This window comes from Rousettus aegyptiacus, unplaced genomic scaffold (genome assembly GCF_014176215.1).
Source record: "Rousettus aegyptiacus isolate mRouAeg1 unplaced genomic scaffold, mRouAeg1.p scaffold_m13_p_9, whole genome shotgun sequence".
Taxonomy (NCBI): domain Eukaryota; kingdom Metazoa; phylum Chordata; class Mammalia; order Chiroptera; family Pteropodidae; genus Rousettus; species Rousettus aegyptiacus.
This window is the reverse complement of record NW_023416312.1, coordinates 39,867,329-39,891,635: the sequence shown is the minus strand read 5'-3', so window position 1 is coordinate 39,891,635 and position 24,307 is coordinate 39,867,329. Positions and strand designations below refer to the sequence as shown.

General features: G+C 34.4%; 1 protein-coding gene across 2 annotated transcripts in view; it reads right to left on the bottom strand.

Moving 5' to 3' along the window:
- ATP7A (ATPase copper transporting alpha) overlaps nucleotides 1–24,307 on the bottom strand; it is a 107,228-nt gene that overhangs the window by 6,452 nt on the left and 76,469 nt on the right. The window contains exons 7-20 of one of the 2 annotated variants that reach the window (XM_016132642.2): nucleotides 22,419–22,580; nucleotides 19,452–19,528; nucleotides 19,033–19,258; nucleotides 17,420–17,653; nucleotides 16,167–16,258; nucleotides 15,038–15,165; nucleotides 13,875–14,029; nucleotides 13,494–13,628; nucleotides 11,578–11,772; nucleotides 9,848–10,030; nucleotides 7,931–8,147; nucleotides 3,314–3,460; nucleotides 1,934–2,076; nucleotides 327–530 (exon numbers count right to left, since the gene is read on the bottom strand). In XM_016132642.2, the coding sequence (XP_015988128.2) occupies nucleotides 327–530; nucleotides 1,934–2,076; nucleotides 3,314–3,460; nucleotides 7,931–8,147; nucleotides 9,848–10,030; nucleotides 11,578–11,772; nucleotides 13,494–13,628; nucleotides 13,875–14,029; nucleotides 15,038–15,165; nucleotides 16,167–16,258; nucleotides 17,420–17,653; nucleotides 19,033–19,258; nucleotides 19,452–19,528; nucleotides 22,419–22,580 (2,298 nt within the window). The remainder of the gene's footprint in view (nucleotides 1–326; nucleotides 531–1,933; nucleotides 2,077–3,313; nucleotides 3,461–7,930; nucleotides 8,148–9,847; nucleotides 10,031–11,577; nucleotides 11,773–13,493; nucleotides 13,629–13,874; nucleotides 14,030–15,037; nucleotides 15,166–16,166; nucleotides 16,259–17,419; nucleotides 17,654–19,032; nucleotides 19,259–19,451; nucleotides 19,529–22,418; nucleotides 22,581–24,307) is intronic. The other variant, XM_016132643.2, reaches the window with a different exon arrangement.

The window sequence follows — 24,307 nt, the reverse complement described above, 5'->3', positions numbered from 1 at the left end:
ACCTTTAGGGTTGTATATTGGTACAGGGATTAAATCCTATTAAAATAACCTCATTAAGTACTTGTTGAAGATAATTTTATTATATGTATGTTTCTAAATTTTATTCTTCACTTTAGAAGTTTGTCATTCTCATTTGCCTCACTGGACTGAGAAAGTCTGGAAGTAATTAGTAAGACTCCTCATACTCTCATCTCACATTCTCCCAGTCTCATTGGCTGGGAGCAAGAGAATTAATGATAGAATCATCATGCTTGATATATTTTATGACACTATCTATGACCATGTAGAGCAATCACACTCCTCAAAGTTTATGCTACAGGACTTACCCTTATCAAAACCACATCAGCCGCTTCAATAGCTACATCTGTGCCTGTGCCAATGGCAATTCCAACATTAGCCATTGCCAGAGCTGGGGAGTCATTGATTCCATCTCCTATCATTGCTACCTGTTTCCCCTCTTCTTGAAGTTGCTTCACCTTAGCAACTTTGTGAGAAGGTAGAACTTCAGCAAATACCTTAGTAATGCCAACCTACATGAGGAAAAATAAACTCAATTCAAGAAATATTCCTGAGTCCCTAAAATAATAATTTAGCAGTAATAAGCCATCATGTTCCACCTATCAGATGTCCAAGTTTTAAAAGACTGATACTATCCAGTAATAGTAAGGATATGGAGAAATGAGCTCCCTTATACCTATCGGTGAATGTGTAAACTGGTACTGTCTTTTTGGAAGGTATTTGGCAGCATCAATCGAAGTGCACACATCATTTTACTTGGTAATTCGACATCTAGCTATATTCTGGACATACTTGTACATGTACAAAAAGGTATGTCCAAGGATGGACATTACTGCCCTATTTGTAACAACAAATTTGGGCATTTAGGTGCCCATCATTAGAAGAATGGTTAAATAAATTATGATACCATGATACCATGGAATTCCATACAGCAATGTAGGAAGAATAAAATAACTTTGTATGTTCGGATATGGGCAAAGCTCCAAGGCATATGTATTATTATATATAAAAAAGCAAACTGCTAAACACTCTGCGCAAAAATGATACAATTTATGTAGAAAATACTGAAAGTATATATTTGAATATAAATATATATGCATATGAAAAAGTGGGGGGATAGGACTAGACAAGGAGCTTGGGGTGACAAACTTTTTTACTTTATAACCTTCTATACTTTTTATACAAGATGTATTCATATATTATTTGTGTTATTTATTTTCATTTTTTATTTTATTTTTTTTCCTGGGAAAAATATTTATAAAACACATATCTGATACAGGACTTGCATCCAAAAATTCAAAACTTCAACAGTAAGAAAGAAAACAATGCAATTTAAAGAAAAATGGGCAAAAGCTCTGAACAGACACTTCGCCAAAGAATACATCCAGATGCTAAGTAGGTACACAACTTGTGTTATTTAATAGAAGAGCATTTCAAAGTAAAAAAAGTTTTGAAGGCAAATGTGTGGGTCAGTAGCAGAAAATGGTAAGTCAAGTGGTATATAAAGAAGGTGGTTCCAGCAGTGGTGTTCAGGATGGACTAGAGAGGGAAGTGCATGGAGCTACTGCTATATTTTAGGCATAACAGGATGAAAGCCTGGCTTAGGCTGGCAGCACTGGTGAAAAATATGAGCACCATTTTAAAAGAAGCATCAACAGAAACTGCTGCACAATGTCACTTAAGCATTTCTTGAACTAATCAAATAGCTTTTTACTCATTACAGTAGCACACAAAGCCCAAAGTCCTTCCTTCATAGCATGTTAATTCTTTAAGGAACCAGATATGGCTACTCAGTGATAATGAAAATAATAGATAATATGAATTTTTTTAGCATCTTAAGGCAAGAAAGAAAATATATATGAAGAAATAGAAGTCACCATATATCCCTGCCCCAGTAACTAAGTACACTAGTTACCTGAGAAGCAATAGATCTAGCTGTTTTACTGTTGTCTCCAGTCATCAGAACTACTTCTAAGCCCATAGATTTCAGAATATGGACAGCCAGTTCTGCTTCAGGTTTCACTGTATCAGCAATAGCTATCAAGCCACACAGCTCATCTAATATAGAAGCACCAGAAAATAAGAGAGTTTGGAATACAGTGAAAGGAAAATAATATTTTGACTTAAAATTTCAAAAACAAATGACTTCTGTGAAGTAAAACTGTTTAGGGCTTGGCTTAACTAAAAATATCTCTGACCTCACACAGACTTTATACCATAAACCCTGCAGCAAACCTCCAGATTTGGTTATGAAAATTTCATGTGAAAATTTCAGGGGTTTCTAATGAAGGTACTAATAAAACATGAAAAGAGGGCCCTTATTGGATATTAAAAGACTTTTTCTTTCCTTAGAGAAGTATTGGCCAATAGCCTAAACAATAGCTAATTTAAAGGCAAATGAAACTGAAAACTTTTTTCTCTTTAAGGTGAAGGAGGTAGATAGAGACAAAATTGGCATTTTATACTGGGGGAAAGGAGTCATTGCAAGTAATTATTTCATTTTTAAAACAAAAGTAAATGGCATTTTCTGCTTCCTCCTAGACCTAAGAAGGCCGCAGTAAGATACTGCCTTCATATTTAGTAAGAATTATAAATGTTTAAAAATTAATCTCAAAGCTAGAAATTTACCTTAAGAAATAATTAAACAAAAGAAAGTACCTAAAAACTCAAAGATATTTGTTGAAGTGTTATTTACAATAAACATTAGGAATAGCTTAGATTTCCAACAGGGGAATGATTAATTACAGTGTATAAGTTTGATAAATTATGCAGTATTAAAATAAAATTGGAAAACATTTATTATTAAATAGAATAAATCAAAATAAAATAGTATCTGTATAAGAGATTTTTATTTTTTATTCAATTTCACTGAGGTAAAATTTATATACAATAAAATACACTCATTTAGGAGTAGTATATGTACTAATATTATAATTCTTGTGTGTGTGTATGTAAACCAGAATATATACAATTAAAACTAACATTGTGTTTAGGTGATGAGATTATGGATATTATTTTACTTTGCTATTTATTACTTTAATGTTACATCATTTTTCGTTTTAAAAAAAAAACCTTGATTAGCTTTAAAACATAGGCTAGGGTGGAAAATAACAAAGCCAGGCAAATGGGAGAGAATTTTAATTAACTGGTAATAATTATGTATTGCTAACATTTTCACTTTGTATTTAGGTGGCTTTTGAATAATCCTCATAATTTAGAAGTCTGTCAAAAATACACATAAAACAATAACTAAGATCATGATATTGAGTCATAAGTTACATATGGGAAACCTTACCATCAACTGCCACCAATACAGCAGTTCGACCTTTTCTCTCATGTTCAGTCATGGAATCATCAACATCATTACTGATGACAAGACCATTTCTAATCATCCACTCCCGGTTACCAATGAGGACTTTGTATTGCTGAGTATTAAGATCATCTGAAAGAAAGTACAGAAATAGAATTTAGTGAGCTCATTTAATACTTATTACAACTCCACGAGGCACGTTCTTCCTGTCTAAACTTGCATAGTCACTACATTGTATTTTTGGTGGAACACAACCAACAACAGTGATTTCCAAAATTTCAAGGAACATACTCTGCTCTTCCATGCCTCCTGGCCTTTGCATATGTTGCTGCATCCATCTGGAACATCCTTAATCTTCCTCTCAAAATACCAAAATCCATCATGTTCTTCATGAACCAGTTCAAGTGGTACTTTCTTGGTGAAGCTTTCCTTCTGACTTTTCCCTTTGACCTTCCATAGCAATTAAATTAAATTAAAAACATTTATTGTGTACCAGTAGCTAAATGTGGCTGGATGTAAACATGCCACCATACTAATGTCTTATTTTAAATGTGTGATCACTAACTTTAAGGGGGTCCTTAGTGCTGTCTGGCAATTCTACTACATTTCCCTAGTCCATTCATTTTCCATTCCTTCTAAATCTCTTCTTCCATGCTCATGCCAGTGGGTGACTCGACTTCCTACTTTAGAAAGAAAATATAAGCAATCAGAAGAGAACTTCTACAAGTTCTCATCACCACATCTACCCAACTACCTGCGCCTGTCTACACATTAATCTAGCTTTCCTTCTGTTATTATAAACTGCCCCTGCTCCAATTTAAGGACAACCTCTTCACTTATGCACCAGCTCCCACTCCTTTGCCTATTCTAGAATATCTCTCCAACAATTCTCCCCTCTCTCCTGCCTAATCAAAATTTCTAACTCTAGTATAGATGTTCTAACCTCAAAAAAATTAAAATTAAAATTAAAAAGCTGTCTTGATCTCACTTACTTTTCTAGCTACTGTCCCATTTCTCTGCTTCTGTACATAACAAAACTTCTTGCAAGTGCTGTATCTATTGGCTGTCTCAAATTCGTATCTCCCCAATCTCTTGTGAACACACTCCAATAAAGCTTTCTCTCTACTACTTCAAAGAATTGTTTATACAATACATCGGTGACCTTTAATAAACCTAATGTGAAATTCTCAGTCCTCATTTTAACTTGCCCTATTAGCAGCATTTTACACAGTTAATCACTCACTCCTTGAAATACTTTCTTCGCTTGGTTTCTAGGACGCCATATTCTTATGAGTAACTTCTTCACTTACCACTTCCTCTCAGTCTTCTTTTCTGATTCTTCCTCATCTCCCAGACCTCTTAATTTATAGTGCTGCAAGGCTCAATCCTTATAACTCCTTTTTCCTATCTACTCTTTCTCCTTGGAGATCTTATCCAGTCTTATGGTTTTCAATACCATCTATACCAGCGCCATCCAAAAGAATTTTGTGATGATGGAAATGTTCTATATCTGTTCTGTTTAATACAGTAGCCACTAATAAGATGTGGTGATTGAGCACTAAAACGTGGTTGGGATGGTTGAAGGGCTGAATTTTATATTAAATTTAATTTTATTTAATTTAAATTTTAAAAGTCACATGTAACTAGTGGCTACCATATTGAACAGCAGAGATCTATAAGTGAATCTCCCAAATCTATATCTACAACCCAGTCAGTTTCCTTGAACTTCAGACTTGTACAGCCAACTGTCTACTTGATATTTCATTTATGTGACATCTCCACTTGAATATCTAATAGGCACTCAAACTTTACATGTCAAAAACTAAACTCCTGATCAGTTTTTCTCGATATTTCTCCTCCTGTGGTCTTCTCCACCTTATTTAAAGAGCAACTCTACCCTTCTAAATTGCTTAGGCCACAAACCTTGGCATAATTCTTGACTCCTGCTTCTCTCATACCCCATTGCCAATCTGAGAAAATCTGTCGGTCAGCTGCAAGACACATCCAGAATTTGACCACTTCTTATAACCTCTACTGCTACCACACTGGTCCAAGCAATCTATCTTTCACCTGGATTATGAGAACAGCCCATTAACTCATCTCCCTACTTCTACTCTTGCTCCCCACCCCCAACAACAGTGTATTTTTACCAGAGCAGCCAGAGTAATACTTTTAAAATGTTAAGTCAGATTCTGTCAATCCCATACATAAAACTCTCCAGTGGCTTCCTATCTCTGGGTAAAAACCAAAGTTCTTTCAGTGTCTTTACCCGATCTAGTGTTGCACTATCCTCTCTGACCTCATCTCTTATCTCCTTCCCACTAATTTCCTCTGCTCCAGCCACACTGTTCTCCTTGATGTTCCTTGAACTAGTCAAGCATACTCCTGGCTTTTGTACTTAATATTCCTCCTGCCCAGAATGCTCTTATCACAGATACTCAGATGACTTTCTCCCTCCCCCTCCTCAGGTTTTTGTTCAAATACCACCTTCTCAATGAGGCCTACTACCCTGATCATCCCATATAAAATAAGACCTGCTACTCCCAACATTCCCTATACCCCTTACCCTTCTTTATTTTCCTTCATAGCACTATCTCCATCAGACATACTATATTTTTTAATTTATTTTCTCACTGTCTTGTGTTCTCCCATCAGGAATGTAAGTTGTATAAGATAGTGACTTTGCCTATTCTGTTCACTGCTCTTTAGTGTTCAGTGCTTAATAAAAGCTGTCAAATAAACAAAATTACTGTGTGTGTCAGTGTGCTTGATACTAGAAGTTCACAGAAAAATAATAAAGAAATTACAGCTTAGTAGAATCAGGCAGGTCGACAAAGAATTTTCATGTCATGTGTCTAGTACAATAACAGAGACTAAGTACCATTATGATTAAAAAAGGAAAGCAAATATCTATGCCTATGCATGTCAATCAGTGAAGGCTTCACTGAAGAGAGATGTGAGCTGAGTCTTAAAAGATGAAAATAAGTCCATGAGGTAGATGCCACTGTGGGCAAGGACATTATCCAGAGAAAACAGTAAATGAAATGATCTAATAAGCATGAAATGACATGATGTAAGGAGGAACTGTAAGTAGTACCATATGGACTGAACACAGAATACATAGGGCAGTGGACGGTGGGCAGTGGAAAAAGACAAGATGGATACAGGGAGGCAGGAGGCATATCATGTGGAACAGATCTTGAACAAAGTCCAAAGAAACTGGACTTTGTCCTGCAGGAGACAGAGGGCCAATAAAGCTAGGATCCTTAATAATTCCATGGATGGGCTTTAGGATATATGCGAACCTCCCAAACAGAAATTTTCTGAGGAGTGGGCATAGTTTTCATCACATTTCTCCAAAGGTTCATGATTCAAAAATAGGTTATAAGCCACCATAATAAAAGGTATTAGTCAAAAAGTGATACAAATGGGTGGGGGTGCTGGAACACATAAGTGGGTATATCATGTTTTGGGGTGGATGGGTAGATCAACAAGAAACTCCGGAAAACAGGCCTTGGTTAGAGATATGGATTTTGGAGTGACAGTGGAAGACCACAGATGGTAGAATAAACAATATGCATGAATTTGATTTTACAGAGAGAGTATGAAAAATGAGAAAACAGCAAAGAACAAAACCTTGAAGATACCCAACATGTGAGAACAGAAGAAAAGAAGAATCATAGGAGGGTTAGAAAGGACAATCAGGTAGGTTTAGAGGAGAATCTAGAGAAAGCAAGATTATGAAATAAAGGAAGAAAAGAGTTTTAGGTCAGCATTGTCAAATGCCTTAGTGAAATCATGCAGGCTGAAGACTGAGAAGTCATCACTAGAGAGGGTAGTGAATAAGGCCATCAGCGGACTTAGAAAGAATAGTTTCAGTAGTATGGATGGGGCAGAAGCCAGACTGCAGTGAATAAGTGAATTCAGCAAGCCTACACTACTTTCTAGAAGCTTGGGTATAAAGGGGGGAAAAAGATAGGACAAATTGTAGATGAGAACACAGTGGTTTTGATGAAAGAAATGTTTATGTTTAGGAATAGCTACTACACAAAGAGAGATGGAAAATAAAGAATCACGGGGATAAAACAGAGACTGAGGTGACTGAAGAATCAAGAGAAGGTGGGACCCAGAGCAAATATGAGGGGATTCTTTAGATAAGATGAGAGGTACTTCTTCCCCTGAAAAAGGACTAAATTTGGACCAAAAAAAAAATTGAAAGAACACATTTCTAGGAGCCTTAATTTTCTATGTAAAAAATAAGCCATATAATTTGCTTAGGGAACCAGGGGGAATGTCACATGATCTTATAAAAGACAAAAAAGGTCTGGAGTAGCTGTGGTGAGAAATAAAAAGATAACTGAAATAAGATGGAAGATCAGCTAAGGCTGGACTTCATCACCCTATCACAGAATCAAGGCACACAGTTGGAAATGTTCTCAAGTAACTTCAGTGAAGTGGTCAGAGGCCTATATTAAAATTGATCTGAAAAAATGAAAGCATGATACCATTTTTTGTTTCTTATATGACAGTTCAGGATTGTAAGGTTAGACATTTGATAATAACTGTCCCATAACTGGTACTACAAAAAAAAAATTAGCTTACTTGAGAGTTGGGCATTAATAATCATGGAAGATGAAGTTGATGACTGTTCATTACTTGCGTCAATTTGAACCAGGGATGCCTTTTTAATATTATTTTCCTCTATCTTCCAGTTATTCTTACGCAGCAAGCCTTCAATATTGGTGACTTTACAGCTAATACCACAGCCTGGCACAACCTGGAAATCTATGCAGGTACCCAAGGTATCAGTGTCCAGCTCCTAACAAATAGAAACAGAAGGATTTCCTCTGCTGTTCTAATAATACAAGGTCATCATTAGCAAAACCAAAGATTACTGCTAATTAATTATAAATGTTTAGAATAAAACTGTCACTTATCATTGCCTGTTTGACAGTGGATTTTAAATAAAGACAAAGGAACAGAGCATTGAGTATAATATTCAAAGTTACAGGAGAACCTCAGAATCCTTAGCTTTAATCCTACCCTCTAAAATTTATACCAAGCACAGGGAAAGAAAACTTGGAAGGTTCATCAATATTCTCTGCCCTTTCCAGTAAAGAATTACAAGTGAAATATTTAATTCTATTGTCAAGTCAGATTTTCTATTCAGTATAGGGCAAAGGGTAACAAAGAACAGGGCCTTTAGTTACCAGAGTGCCTCTCTAGTATAATTCTGTATCCTTAGTAAGCAAAGGAATTATGGCTCTTTATGTCTTCATCTTCTCTGATGCTCCATGTGGGTATAAAGAAGCCAGGTCAAAAACAGTTAATAGGTAAAAAGGAAAGAACAAATAAAGAAATGGCAATATCAATGACATTTTAACTATAAAATTATGTAAGCTAATTTACAAAGAACTTATACAAATCAATGAGAAAAAGGTAAATAATTCTATGGGAACACAGGCAAAAAATACAAGCAGAGAGATTATAGAAAAATAAATTCTAATGGCTAATACACATATAAAAAGATACTTAACCTTATTCATAATTAAGAAAGTGCAGGGCAAACCACCAGTGAGTAAATATTTTGTTTTACTTATTAAACTGGGAAAAATAACTGTTGGTAAGAATGTGGGAAAATGGGCAGTCATAACTTCTGGTGAAAGTATACACTGGTATAACCTTTCGTATGCATGTTGGTAATATTTGTCATGTGGGCATTGGTAATATTCATCAAAATTTAAGTGCATGTATCCTTTGATCTAGCAATTGCATTGATAGGCATTTAACACAGAGATAACTTGCAAAAGCTGACATGGATGTTAACTGTACGCTTAATATAAGAGCCCAAAACCAGTTGTACAATGGACTGCAACATAGCCATTAAAAACAACAAGGCAGATCTCTATACCCTGATATGAAAAAATCATTTCAAAGTAAAAAAAAAACAAGATACCAAAGACTGGTGGCCTTCTTATGGAAAGTTTAAAAGATAATAAATGCACATGTTTTGGTACATACATTAAAAATGGTTAAGAGGGTGCACACTTGTGAATATACTACAAATTACTGAGTTGTACACTTTATACAAGGGTAAACTTATAGTATGTGAACTGTATTTCAATAAAGCTGTTATTTAAAAACACTGTTAGCAGGTTAATGCTTGTTAAACTTTGGAGAGAGGAATTATGGACCGGGCATGGAATGAGGCTTTCCTTTTCCCTTATGTAATTCTCTGAACTATCTGAATTTTCCTTACATAAATATGTATTACTTGTATCTTAACTTTTGAGTCAACAGCGGTTATCTGAGTAGGATTATAATCAATTTCTGTTTTCATCTTTATACTCTTCTGTATGAAGAATCTAAGACATATTATAAAACAAACCAAGAAAATATAAGTCTCTCTAGCCTCATACCAACTATATACATAAATCATAGTCAAACACTAGTTTGGTTTTGGTCTGAGTAATTCCTATAGGAGATGACTACATTAAGAAACAAGGGAAAAATTTGTACCTGCTTGCAGTATTTGGTTACGGCTGCTCCTATAGGGTGTTCACTGTTACTTTCAGCAGTTCCAACAATGGCCAGGATCTTATTGCGTGATACTCTGTTACTTTCCACCAGAACCTTTACTTGATTCACTACTGGGGTTCCATGGGTAATGGTTCCAGTCTTATCAAATACCACTACTTTTACCTGTAAGAAAATCAAAATACAATGTACCTGTATGACTTGATAATCCTTAATATCACCTTTCCAGAAATGAGAAAAAGGTTAACTTTGATAAACATTACTACTTTGTTTCTTAATAAACTGATCTTTGCCTTAATTTGACATAAAAAATGGTCTTTGGGAAAACAAAAAGAAAGGAGAAGGGAAGAAATACTCTTAATTAGTTATACCAAATAGCCCCCTCTTGAACATGTTCAATCTACTGTGGATACATATTAAACGACTAGAACTAATTGTTAAGAGCTGACTGTTAATAGGTAATTAAGAGATGCCTCTAGTGCCTCCAAAGAAAGACAAAGGCTTTCATCACTAATAAGTTATAGATCCGTAGGGGAAATCTGGGCAGATGATTATAAGAGAAAGGTAAGTAATTAAGTTTGAGTGTGCACCAGATAAGACCTGCTGGGTTGCTTTGACTTTCCTGAGTCTATATGAGATGCTTGGCGTAAGAGACAGCTCTGGGAATCAATGAGGGAAATGCGGCCCAGAAAGGAAAAAGGAAGAGTCTGGAATTAGAGAACACAGTCACCTCATAGTAAACTCAGAATACGAACCTGAAAAAATGAATAGCTTGAGGAACCGAGATGAAAAGAGATGTGGCAACTAAATACAAAGCATGACTCTGGACAAGAGAAAAAATAGCTATAAAGGATATTATGGAGATAACTGAGGAAACTGGAATATGGACTATAGATTAGATGACAGTACTATATTAATTTCTTGATTTTGATCTTTGCATTGTGGTTATACAAGAGAATGTCCTTCAAAAAGGAGGCTGATATCTGCAGTAAAGGGTATACGGGAGTTCTATACTTTTCTCGCAACTTTTAAATTTGAAACTATATCAAAATCAAAAAACACTATAAAAACTAATAGCCTGTATTCCCTGGCTAGATGAGGTTCCAAGTCTGTTCTAAACTGTGTTCTGTATTTGCTATATGCATCTGTATATAGTTTGTATTCTCATAAGAACATACCAGAAGAAGCATAGTTTTAGGTAAAGTCAAGTAGCATTGATTGAAATTGTTATGAAAATCTTAATATGGGAGAGATTAGGGATAGGATTATATTCCTAAAGTCATAGTTGCAAACTATCAGCTAGTGGCAGAAAGGCAAAGAAACTGCAATGTAAACACAAGCACTATCTCACAGTGAAGAACATAAACATGGAGTCACACACAAATAGGTTACAAGTCTGAAAGACAGGCAAATACCTCTTCTGTCTTCCTACCCTAAAGACTTTTCTAGTCTGAGCTGGAACAGGATTCTAGATTTTCCACATCAGCATCTGCTCTAAGAGAGTAGGCCTGGAGTAGTTTCAGAGATCTTAGATAACTAAGGCCAATCTGGAGCAGAATCAAAATAACACCCTTCCCACCTCAATCCTCAGGACAGTGCCAGAACAGGCTCAGATTATGGACCAGATGGAAATTATTTAGGACTCTGTTTCTCAATACGGGTGCTATTGCCAGTTTGTTTGGAACAATTCTTAGTTCTGGAGACTATCTTACCTTATGAGCCATCTCCAGGGGCTCGCCACCTTTGATTAGTATGCCATTTTGAGCGCCTACTCCTGTACCCACCATGACAGCAGTTGGAGTGGCCAGTCCCAGTGAACAAGGGCATGCAATGCACAGAACTGTGATAGAGGCTTGGAAAGCAAAGCGTATTATCGTTTCTGTTCGGGAGATACTTCTGTTGTACCCCTTTAGAAGAAAGGCATGAATTTTGGTCATTGATTTATAGCTATATGTAACAAACGAAACAAAGCTGAACCCTACAGAAATAAAACCTCGATTCTGAAGTCATACATTATCCTACTTAGCTACTAACATATATGTTTCAGTTACTAGTAAGAAAACTTCTCTTTTGTGAATATAAGAAATTGTGACATAACTGGTAAACAAGTTACAGTCCTAAAATCAAGATTTTAATTTTACTAATCAGAGTTATAAACTATGGAGTGAATATAAGAAAACATAAAAGTCATCTTTTTTTTGTCCTGTATTGAGAATAACTGGATTTATCAGAGACTTTCAAAAATAACCACAAACATGGGGCCTAATTCTCCACAAATTTAATCTTAAACAAAAAGAATTCTGACTCTCTGTATACGGAGACCATAAATCTGCCTTTCATACTATTCTCTCAAGACAATAAAAAAAAGTTGTCCGGCATCCAAAGGGAGTTTAATCACATTTCAATAAAATTCTTTTCAGCATAGCAATGTGAACTGAGTATATCTGGTAATGTAGCTGTTAATGACATGGAACATTTGCTTGTGTGAGTAAATATGATTGATTGTATTAGGGGAAATCTCCTAAGACCACCTGAACTCATGATACATATTCCAAAATATCTTCCAGCAATCCTCTTGTTCAGTGTATACTTAACCAATATGAATTATTTAAAGAAACTTTTTAAAATATTATACTAATGACCATAGCATGGGATAGATACATAGCTGAGCTGTCATAAGTCTAGCTGTTCTTTAATTGAAGGGACAAATAGCATAAAACAGTGGGCAGACAGTATTTTTTAAAATAAAGAAGCACAACGATGTAAGACTTTTTGAGTAATAATGGTTTCACAGTGCTAGGTTCATACTAAGTTCTCAAATACTTAAACTAAGTGTTCATCTAAGAGTTATGTATCTATATAGATAAAGAGTTGAAAGGGACTTTCACAGACATCTAAGCTTATGCTTTCTTATATGTCATATGTGTATGTTTTCACCTACACTAATTCCAAGCCTGCAATTTAGGTATTATAATCACTATATTACAGATCACAAACTGAGGCTAAGAGAAGTTAGGTGACTTAAAGATTATATTTCTAAAAGAGGCACAGTCCAGGTCTCCTTTACCACTTTATGACACCGTATTTTAGAGACCATCAAAGAACTAGAGAAAAGCAGGCACTAATAGTATCTTATATTTATAAACTATTTAATAAATTACAGAGCATGTCTAATATATCATCTTATTTAACTTTCACAACAACTACAAGTTATGCAGGATGTGATTATTTAAATCTCACTTTATAAATGAGGAAACTGAAGCTCAGAGAGAAATTAAGTTGACCCAAGATCACAGCAATGTTATGTGGTAGAGCTGAGATCCCAAAGTTTTTCCTCAATGTATCATACAGTCCTTTGTGAAAGCAAAATCATGCTGGGAATGACACTAGGTCTAAAATGTAAAAGTTCAGTCCTTGTTTTGGGAAAATCACAAGTTATAATGAAAAAAATATTTCCAGAAGAAAATCTTTTATATTTACAGAAATGAAAATGTTATTTGTATCACCTCCCCACTCCAGTTCCTTAAAGATACTAGTAATTATTAAGGTTATTTTCCAACTAATTACTTAGGCAAAAAAATTCACAAACTGTTTTACACATGGTAAAGAATTGTTACAAGTCACTTACAGGAAAGTATGTTTCCACAACTTGAAAATTCAGAAATCCAATTATAATCCAAACCAAGAGGGTAACAATGGAAATAATAACAATAAAAGGAACAAAGTAGCCACTGAGTTTGTCTGCAAACTGCTGAATAGGAGCCTAGAATTTAAAAAAATAATTATATATACATGCACGCGCGCGCACACACACACACACACACACACATATATATTTCAACGTCTCCTTTTTTGACGAATAGAGTATTTTGATACTGAGCACAAATATTTTAATATACTCCATATTAATACAAACAGAATAATCAAAGGAAAATATAAAAACTAGATTAAGAGTTATACTGAGTTTGCTTTAAAGAAAAATACTTTGTTTTTCTTAGAAAGTTGTTACCTTTGATGTTTGTGCCTCCTCCACAAGTTTGACAATTTGAGAAAGGGTTGTGTCTGCTCCTACGTGGGTTGCACGGATAAGTAGTGACCCATTCTGGTTAATGGAACCAGCAATCACTGTGCTGCCAGATTTCTTAGCCACAGGCATTGCCTCCCCTGTATAAGAAATAAAGATAGATTTAGGGAGCATAAGTTAACACTATCTTGAAACATGCCAGCATTAGTTAATTGTTTAAAAAAATATCTAGAAAGAAGAGTCTTACTTCATGAAATAGAATCTGGACAAATGCCCACATGAAAATTGCTCTCCCTTTTTCTTTATGTCAGTTCTAGGCCAAACCCACACACACATATCTTAAACTAGAAAAACCTAATATGCTACCTCTTATTGGCAGATACTTTTGGGGCTCTACTCTAGTCTTAGATTTTTGATTCTCAGCCTATTCCCAAAGAGCATTTAGAACTATAGGAAGGAGTTCTTGTTTGTAATAATTACTGTTAGGGCATGGGGTGCTGCTACTCCAATTTAGTGAGCCAGAGTCAAGGATACTAAATGTACTACAATGTTTAAGTCCCTGAGAACTAAGAATTGTCCCAAACAAACTGGCAATAGCATCCCTATTAAGAAATAATCCTAAATTATTTCCACATGGTCCATAAGCTGCACCTCTTCTGCCACTGTCCTGAGGGTTGAAGTTGGAAAGGCGTTATTTTGGTTCTGCACCAGATTGGCCTTAGTTATCTAGAATCTCTGAAACTACTCCAGGTCTACTTTCCTAGAACAGATGCTGATGTGGAAAACCTGGAGCCCTACCCCAGTGCAGATTAGAACAGTCTTTAGGGCAGAAAAACAAAATAGGTATTTGGTCAGCTAAAACTGCCAAAGTCTACTGGGCTCTACAGTAGAATGAGACAATTTTCTTTGGTTATACATTGTAGTAATTAACAATCCTCAGTGAAAAGAGCCTTCACTAGCATAACTAAAACCACGAAGTAAATCTGCAGAAATTGATTTAATAGTCTTAAAGAGAACTCATATTCTCTTTGCTCATTATTTATTCCTTCCATAGTTTCTACAAAAAGCTCTTTGTTTTTCATGCCTATTTTTCATTAACACTTTCAATTCACTTAACTTTCATGTCATGGTCCTCTGAAAGAACATACCTGTGATGAGAGACTCATCTACCATAGAATGTCCTTCAATAACACGACCATCCACTGGAAATTTGCCTCCTGGAACCACTTTAATGATGTCACCACGTTGTACAAGTTCCACATCCACTTGTTCTTCACTGAATATGAGTTAAAATAAAAAGCATTATGCCAATATTCTTCGTACCTTGATATTTCCATGCAAACTTTTTAGTTTATATCAAGCTTTTGGCTCCATAATTGCTACCAATGGAAGCTAGAATCAACATTTAAACTAGGAACTGCAATGTCAGTCCTTTTCACTGTTGGGGAACAGCTCACTACTTAGCACAAAGTAGGCACTCTAAATATTTGCTGAATAGTCATTGAACAAACAAATGAAAGCATTAGAAAATAATGTAGTGGGTTTTATTTAATTAAATATCTTATTTATTGTGCAAAATTGCCTAAATAATTTTATGAGTATAAAAATGAGAAATACAAAAGAATGAAAGCTACTCAACACCTTAACTCTAACTTCCAGTGTACAGGTAACATAGGAGTTATAGAACAAGTTAAATGACACCATAGGAAGCAAAGAGACAAATTAAGACTGTGAGATATACTACAGGACAATTGATGAAGGTTTCTTTAACAAGTCAATTGTATCAGGGGGTGGAAGAGGGTGAAAGGAAGGAGGGAGAATAGAGAGAGAGAAGCTGTTCTAGATTAAAAGAAACATTCAGTCAAATCTAATGACACATGGACCTTGTTTGAATTCCATTTCAAAGAATGAAACTTAAAACATTTCGGAGACAAGAAATGTGAATATGGACTGCATATTAGATGATATTAAGGAGTTATTATTGTTCATTTTGTTAGATGCAACATGGTGTTACAGTTATATAAGAATACATCCTTTTTTCAGACATACTATAGGACTATTTAGCAGTAAAATGATATGACTGGAATTTACTTTAAAATACTACTGCAACAACAGGAAGACAGAATGTACAGATGAAGTCAAGTGTGGCAAAATGTGAATAATTGTTAAATCTGGGAGATGAATTATGTGGGTTCATTATATTTTTCTACTTCTGTGTATATTTGATATTTTCATAAGGAGTTAAAAAAGAAAAGAGGGAAGAATGAAGATAAATACCTCAAGAGGATATTATCAGAGTCAAGAGTTACAATAGTTGCTTCTGTTGCTTGTAGTGAAATTAGCTTGGCAAGAGCCTCTGATGTTTTGCCCTATAAAAAAAAAAAAAATATATATATATATATAACAACGCTAAGAGAAAAGAAAAGCTCAGATCTTACCTAAACTAAAGATATAATCTTTAACATTTGCCCAAAAGACAGCTTTAGGAATATTAATTAGTTCAAATCAAAAAATGTTTCACTTCAAAAATATGAAGTACACAAAATACAAATGTATTATTAGGTATAACTTATAAATAATATTAATTAATAAGAAATACATCGGGAACCCATAAGTACGTGAGGAAAGGACATGAACTGGCAATTCATTTAAGAAGAAATATAATGCCCAATGTGTGGAAAAATGTTTATCCCTGCTATTAATGAAAGAAATACAAAATAAAGCAATTCTATGATACCATTTCACACCTATTAACTTAGCAAGAATTTAGATAGGAGTCAATGATGACAAAGTTGTAGTAAAACTACTTCACTAACATACCCCTGCTGGCAAAAATTGTTACAACTTGTAGCATGAGCCACAGAAAGATTTATGCCCTTTAATCATATGCTTTGTAATTTATCTTAAGATACTGATGATTCAATTTAAATGACCATGAATATGTTTAATACAGGGTTATCTAAAATTAAAAATTGGAAACAATTTGAGAACAAAACTGGAATGGTTTAGTAAATTATAGCACACTGATTTGACAGAATATTATTCAGAAATACCCAATAATTATCTAAAGTGCAAAACTGGGGGAAAAATCTTTATAGTGTTAATGGTACAAGGTGTAATGTATACTATGTTTTCCACTCTGTAAAATATAAAAGTATGTGGAAAAGGATTAGAAAGTGATTTCCATTATAGCATGAGATTATGGGTGATTTTTTTCCATCATCATTTTAAATCATATGGTTACATCAACTGTTCCATTAATAATGTGATATAAAAATGATTAAAATAAGTACTTCTCAAATGTCTCTCTCTTAAATGTGGATCTACTGTACTATCTACAGTATTAATTCCACAAATTTGGTAAATCTAAAGAAATATTTAACTTAAATTATTGCCAAACGAAAATTAATACTTCTTTCAGTAAATGATTAACTACAAAATCAATATATATTTCCAATAATTGGTCTAGAAAATGTTATGGTCATTTATCCATCCAAGATTTTAACAACTGTCACCTTTTCTTAGTTTACCTTTGCTATATGTTCCAGCCACCGGCCTAGTGCAATAAACACAAATAGCATAGGAGGTGTGTCAAAGAAAGTAATAGGGTTCACTTTGGCTCGCTCATACATTGCAACCAGAAGAATAACCAAAGAGTAGGCAAATGCAATGGTGGTGGCCAGCACAATTAGTACGTCCATATTTGCAGTTTTATGCTTCAGTGCTTTGTAGGCTTGAATGTAGAAGTACCAGCCTCCGAAAAACTGTAAAATAGAAACATAACCACTGTCTTAAAAAATGCTGAAATTCACATATATACCTCAATAACTAAGATATAGTATCAATGTTAACTTCCTTTGGCTCTTATGTAATCCATAAACACAAGGAGAGATTTTAAGCTGAAACAATAGTTTGTACTTTAGCAGATATGTGTGTGCAAGGATTCAAATTGCTGTATAAGCCATTGGTAGTTGTCCTTTATGAGCCAATGGATATTCCATAATATAAAGTCAGATGGTTCTTAGATTTTCTCTTTGATGCTAGCTAAAACAAGAACTAAGAAAAGAATTATATTCTTTTGACAAGGATTTTTTTAATATAAAACTCATCTTACTAAGTAAAATAAGACAGAGAAAGACAAATACCACATGATCTCACTTATTTGTAAAATCTAAAAATCAAAATAAATGAAGAAACAAAACAGAAACAGAGTAAAAAAAAGGATGGTTGCCAGATTGGAGAGGGTTTGTGGGGCTGGGTGAAAAAGGTGAAGGGATTAAGAAGTACAAATTGGCAGTTACAAAATAGTCACAAGGATGTAAATTATAGCATGGGGAATACAGTCAATAATATTGTAATAACTATATGTTGGTTGCTATATGGGTACTAGACTTATTTAGGAGATCAGTTCATAAATTATATAAATGTCTAACTATTATGCTGTACACCTGAAACTAATATAATATTGAATGTCAACTGTAATTGAAAAATTAATAAAAATTAAAAACACTCATCTCCCCCTTTCCAAAATACAACCTAAATGGCAGATCACAAACTATTGGATCTGTTGGCTGCATTCGTTGGTAAACATAATTTAGAAGCTTACATTTCATTAGCATAGAGAAACATACCAAGATTTTAAAAAAATCATTATTGCCTTTTAATAGATAGATGTGATCCACAGTAAGTTTTTCTCAAAATAAGGGTTGAAAACATACAGAAAATAATGAATTTAATTGCCAGGGAGAAATAATAATAACAATAATAATAATAATAAAATAATTATCATAATTATTTTATGTAATACATATTAAAATATATTTAATGTAATTAGCATAAATATAATTCATTTTAAAATATTAAATATAAGTAAAATATATTTTATTGTTATAATTTTACTTTCAGAAATAATTTTAAATATAGTTATATACAATAGCAGATATGAACACCAAATTCATATCTGAATATGAATTGAATTCTTATTCTCTGCTTTGTCATTAAACAATATACTTAGAGGTTAATTAGAATTTATTACCTATTTTAACTAACCACTAAGTTTAAGATTATTTTTGTAAAGCATCCAACATAAAATGATCAAACTTCTGGCTAATATCTGCTTTTAAATTGTTAACATTTCACTTGCCTGTACAGGTACACACAATACAAAGGACAACAAATTCATAATGGACAACCCTGGCAGTATCTGGCGCTCCAGGAACATAGAAGAATGAACGTTGACCATTTCTTCTTGACTCATGTTCTGATTATGGTGAAGAGGTGCAAGGTGATGGTCCATAACCATCATATATATCATCAGCCCCATTACAGGAATACAGAAAAACAGGCTCACAAGGAAGGACTGTCTCCATCTTATGTAGAAAAGAAAAATCATTTTAGTAAGTACCTAATGGTTAAAGATTCTATGTACTATAGGGAAATACAAATTGTGACCACTCCACTTAGTATAAAGAATGGTATTGTAAAAACTTACATGCTAAGAGGATGTTAAATTTGTAATGAAGAGTCAAAATCTGTTTTTACTGACACTCCAAAAGTACTTACTGTCTTATTTCTCGTTTATGGTCTAGGTGGCTTGCTGACCGATCCTTCTTGACCAAAGATGCTTCAAAACCTAAGCTCTAAAGGAAATTCATGAGAAAACAATTATTTCACTGAATGTATAAATATTATGTAGAGAAAATCTAAGCCATGGTATTGTCATTAAAAACAACTGAGTTTAATTACTGAATGCAAGTCACTCTGGGGAATACAAAGTTGAAGATGTACTTCCTTTCTTAATTACCTTTCTTTCTAATCTGTCATCAAAGAAATGAATATTTCTTCAACTCTAGTTAGTGTCTATTCTACTGTTCTCAAACTGATTATTTAACTCAAGTGCAGTTATCCTCAGTAGAGTTTCTTATTACATCAAAAAGTAAACTAAAGCCTCCAATAAGTAATTTTGGAAAAAAAGCAGAATCTGTTACTTGGCTAGGCTGACAGAGTGTTTGACAACTTAATGAAGACAAATTTCAGCGGTAAAATTATAAATCTTACATTTAGACAAGCATCATCTACTAGTACTGATGTACTATTAATCACTTTTTAAAAAATTTTAGTTTTGACATCCATCCCCTAGACAAGTACAGAAAACTGAAAATAGGCCACAAAAACCAGCACCATACTAAATACATTATTCAAAGCTTTGCATATGCAGTCTTTATTCTTGTTATAGCAGAAAAAAAATTGATAAACCTTTAGCCAGACTCACCAAGAGAAAAAGTAAGCCCAAACAAATAAAATCAGAAATGAAAGAGGGGAGATTACAATAGACATCACAGAAATACAAAGGATCATAAGAGAATACTACAAACAATCACATGCCAACAAATTAGAGAACCTAGGAGAAATGGATAAATTTCCAGAAACATACAACTTCTCAAGATGAAAACAGGAAGAAACAGAAAAATTGAAACAGACCAATTAATTACCAGCAACAAAATTTAAGTAGTAAACACTCTCAACAAACAAAAATCCAGGACCAGACAACTTCTTATGTGAATTCTGCCAAACATTTAAAGAAGAATTAACACTTATCCTTCTCAAACTATTCCAAAAAATTGAAGAGGAAGGAATACTTCCAAACTCATTTCTATGAGGCATTACCCTGATACCAAAACCAAAGATACTACAAAAAAAAAAAAAGAAAGAAAAAGAAACTACTGGCCAATATTCCTGGATGAACAAAGATGCAAAAATCCTCAACCAAATATTAGCAAAGCGAATCTGACAATACAGTAACAGGATGAGACACCAAGATCAAGAGGGATTTATTCCTGGGAAGCAAGGATGGTTCAATACCCACAAACATGATACGCCACATCAAAAATACTGATAAAAATCATACAATTATTTAAATAGATGCAGGAAAAGCATTTGACACAATTCAACATCTATTTATGATAAACACTCTCAACAAAGTAGGTATAGAAGAAATATATCTCAACATAATAAAGGCCATATATGACAAACACACAGCTAACATCATATGCAATGGTGAAAAGCGGAAAACTTTTCCTCTACGATTAGGAACAAGACAAGGATGCCCACTCTCACCACTTTAACATAGTATTGGATGTCCTAGCCACAGCAATCAGATAAGAAAAAGAAAAAAAAAGGCATCCATATGGAAAGGAAGAAATAAAACTGTCGCTATCTGAAGACGACATACTACTATATATAGAAAACCCTATAGACACCACCAAAAACTATTAGAACTAATAAATGAATTCAGTAAAGTTGCAGGCTACAAAATTAAAATACAGAAATCTGTTGTATTCCTATGCTAATAAGGAACCCACAGAAGGAGAAATTAAGAAAAAAGAACATGAATGCACACGCACACATATACATATATAATGACATTGGTTAACAAAATCCAATAAGTTTCAGCTGTGCAGTTTAACAGTAAGGCATATATATATTTATAATGTGTGTTTGCCTCCCATAGTTAGATTTCCTTCTGTCACCACATATTTGATCCCCTTTACACTGTCTACCTGCCCCCCCCATACCCTCTACCTTCTGGTAACAAATATTTTCCTCAATGAAACAAAGTATTAAAAGAAAACCACACCTCAGTAAGACTCATAAGCATAGACAGTAACACACTACTATATTTTCGACTGCTAAGAAAAATACAGTTATCTAACATTCGTTGGCAGTGTAGTACAGTGAAAAGAGCAGGCATGAGCTTTGGAGTCTGAAAGATTAGGCTCAAATTCCAGTTATGATACTTACTAGCTATTTGTCTTTGGGCAAATAACTTTTCTTAACCTGAGTTTTCTCACCTCCAAAATGAAGATGACAGCACTGTGGTTAAGAATTAAATTAAGAGTCGAAGCTTTGCAATCTTGGTAACTGACTTATAGTAGATACTTGATAATGGCAGCTTCACAAAGATGTTAATGGTATTCTCTTTACTGATAGGCTCTTATCTGAACTATTAACATGCTTTAGATCATTAGAACGCCAATGCTATACCACATTGAAACTTTTAAAGCACTTTTACATGTACTGCCACTTAAGATTTACTGAAGAACACAAGATGAATTTATCACAAAGAAAAAGGTTTGATCTTTAAAATTTCTTACTTTAATTTAAAAATACATCATTTTCTTTGACCTAACAAAAAATAAAGCATCTAACAGGATGCTTCAATTTCTTAGTAATTAACATGAATTTTACTCATAACCAATGTATTTTACTTCCATTTTCTGAATATTGTGGTTCTCCTTTAAGTCTGCTCCTGATTAACAGTGCTCATAAGCCTTTGCCTAACTCTTCCTGACAAATACACCCCTACTAAAAGGCAAATACATTTACAGTAAATTTTGAGACAGATGTTGTCTAGAGTAACCAAAGGGGTCAGATTTTTTCATTGTCTCAGTCTGACACAAACCAGAAGCGACTCAAGAGAGTGCTAACTGAACAAGCAGGAACACAAAAATGCAAAGCTTTGGCACTTACTTTAATTGTATGGATAATATCTCTGGGACCAATAATTTCTGGATCGTATTTAATATGGGCTTTGTTCGTTGCCAGGGCCACAGAACAGTAGAAGATTCCTCTGTGTTTTGTGAGGGTGGACTCTATTTTATGTACACAGGAGGCACATGTCATTCCTCTCACCTGTTAAAGACAAAAGCTTTGTTATTCAGAAATATACTTTTTCCTCTGTTAAACATGAGCTACTACTTTAAACTAAAAGAACTCTTGTAAAACGGGACTAACACACAAGATCTTATTTGCACTATTAATTAATACACTTTGGATATGACCATTAGAACGCTGTTTTATATCACATTGAACAAAGATATGGTCCAGCTGCAAGTTAAACAGAAGAGGATCTCATTAGAAATCTCCCTCTTCCTGTCACTACTCATTGAGAGAGGATTTGACAAATCATTTTTTCTCGTATTCAATGCCTTGGTTTCTTCTAAATTTTTTTTCATCCTGCTAAAGCATATAGCCTTTAGTATTACTTTTAGTGATGGTTAATGGATGATGAAAGTGTTCTATCTTTGCCTAAAAATGTATTTTGCCCTGTGTTGAGTGAGGTTAGAGTTCAGTTGGGTATTAAATTCTATAGTGGAGGGGAGGACTCCTGAAATAACAAATCCTTCCCCCCAAAAGCAATGATAAACCTGGGCAGAAGTTTCAAAATCAACCAGTGAAAGAACTTGGGGAGTGACCAAAGAATATACAACAAATTATGAACCCTTTATTCAAGAATATCTCCTGTAAAAAAAAATGAAACAAAAAAAAAGAATATCTCTTGTAGCCATATCGGTAATACAGTCATATCAGTGATGAAGTAAGGATCTCTGAAAATTCTCTCCTCCATAAAACCAGTAAGAAAATTGGCAAAAAGTTGTCATAATCAACTTTTTCAGAAATTTGGAACTAAAAAAAAAGAAGCTTGCGCCAATCCAGGAAGCATTTATTCAAGAAAATCAGATGAATCCCAACAAAAACAGCTAGCTATGTAGCATTATAATTTGCCATATTTCATCCCCTCCCTTTCAGCTCACTGGTAGTAGCCATGAAGACCAACAGCCTACAATCACACTGAAGAACAATATCAGGGAAGCCACCAGAGAGGGCAAAAAAGGGTTGGCGCTCTTTCAAAGCCTCATTTTCAGAGAACCGTCATTATTTGACCTGTTTTGTGGTTCCCTGAATTATCCCACTTGCAAAAATGTCTGTGTTTCCCTTGACTGGAGCTCTGTGAGTGCAAAAAACTTTTTCCCTCTAGGAGAATTTGTCAAAAATGATTAGAGGCAATTATTTACCCTTACAGCTTCCTGAGCCAATGGACAACAATTGGGACAAACAATAAGCTAACCAAAAAGCCTAAAAGGAAAAGCTGGAAAGCAAAATGTCCATAAAAGCTCCACATATTCCTAGGAATCTAAAAGGCCATGCACATGTATGGGTTATGCACATATCCAGGGCTGCATGCATGCTCAGAAAACACTAACACCTTCCACCTCAGGTTGATCTTCGGGCTCTGTAGAAGCAGGAGGTGAAGGCTAAGGCAAAATGACTGCATGGTTGAGTGCCGAAGGTATAACCCAACATTTACACAGAGCTCTTCAGCAAAGGCTGGGAAACTTACCGGTTTCAGGTATTTAAGAAAATTTGTCCAACCATTAGCTGACCACTGAGCTAATGAAGCAGACTTCAGTGGCCGCACGCAATAAAAAAAAATATAGACTTTAAGGAATTAGTTCAGAAAAGTCACTATACGAACAATGATGACAAATGGCAACAACAGTAAACCTTGAGCTGAGGGAAAGGATCTTATTTCCAGAGTTGCCACATTATATTTTCAATAAAAATTGTGAGACAATGCA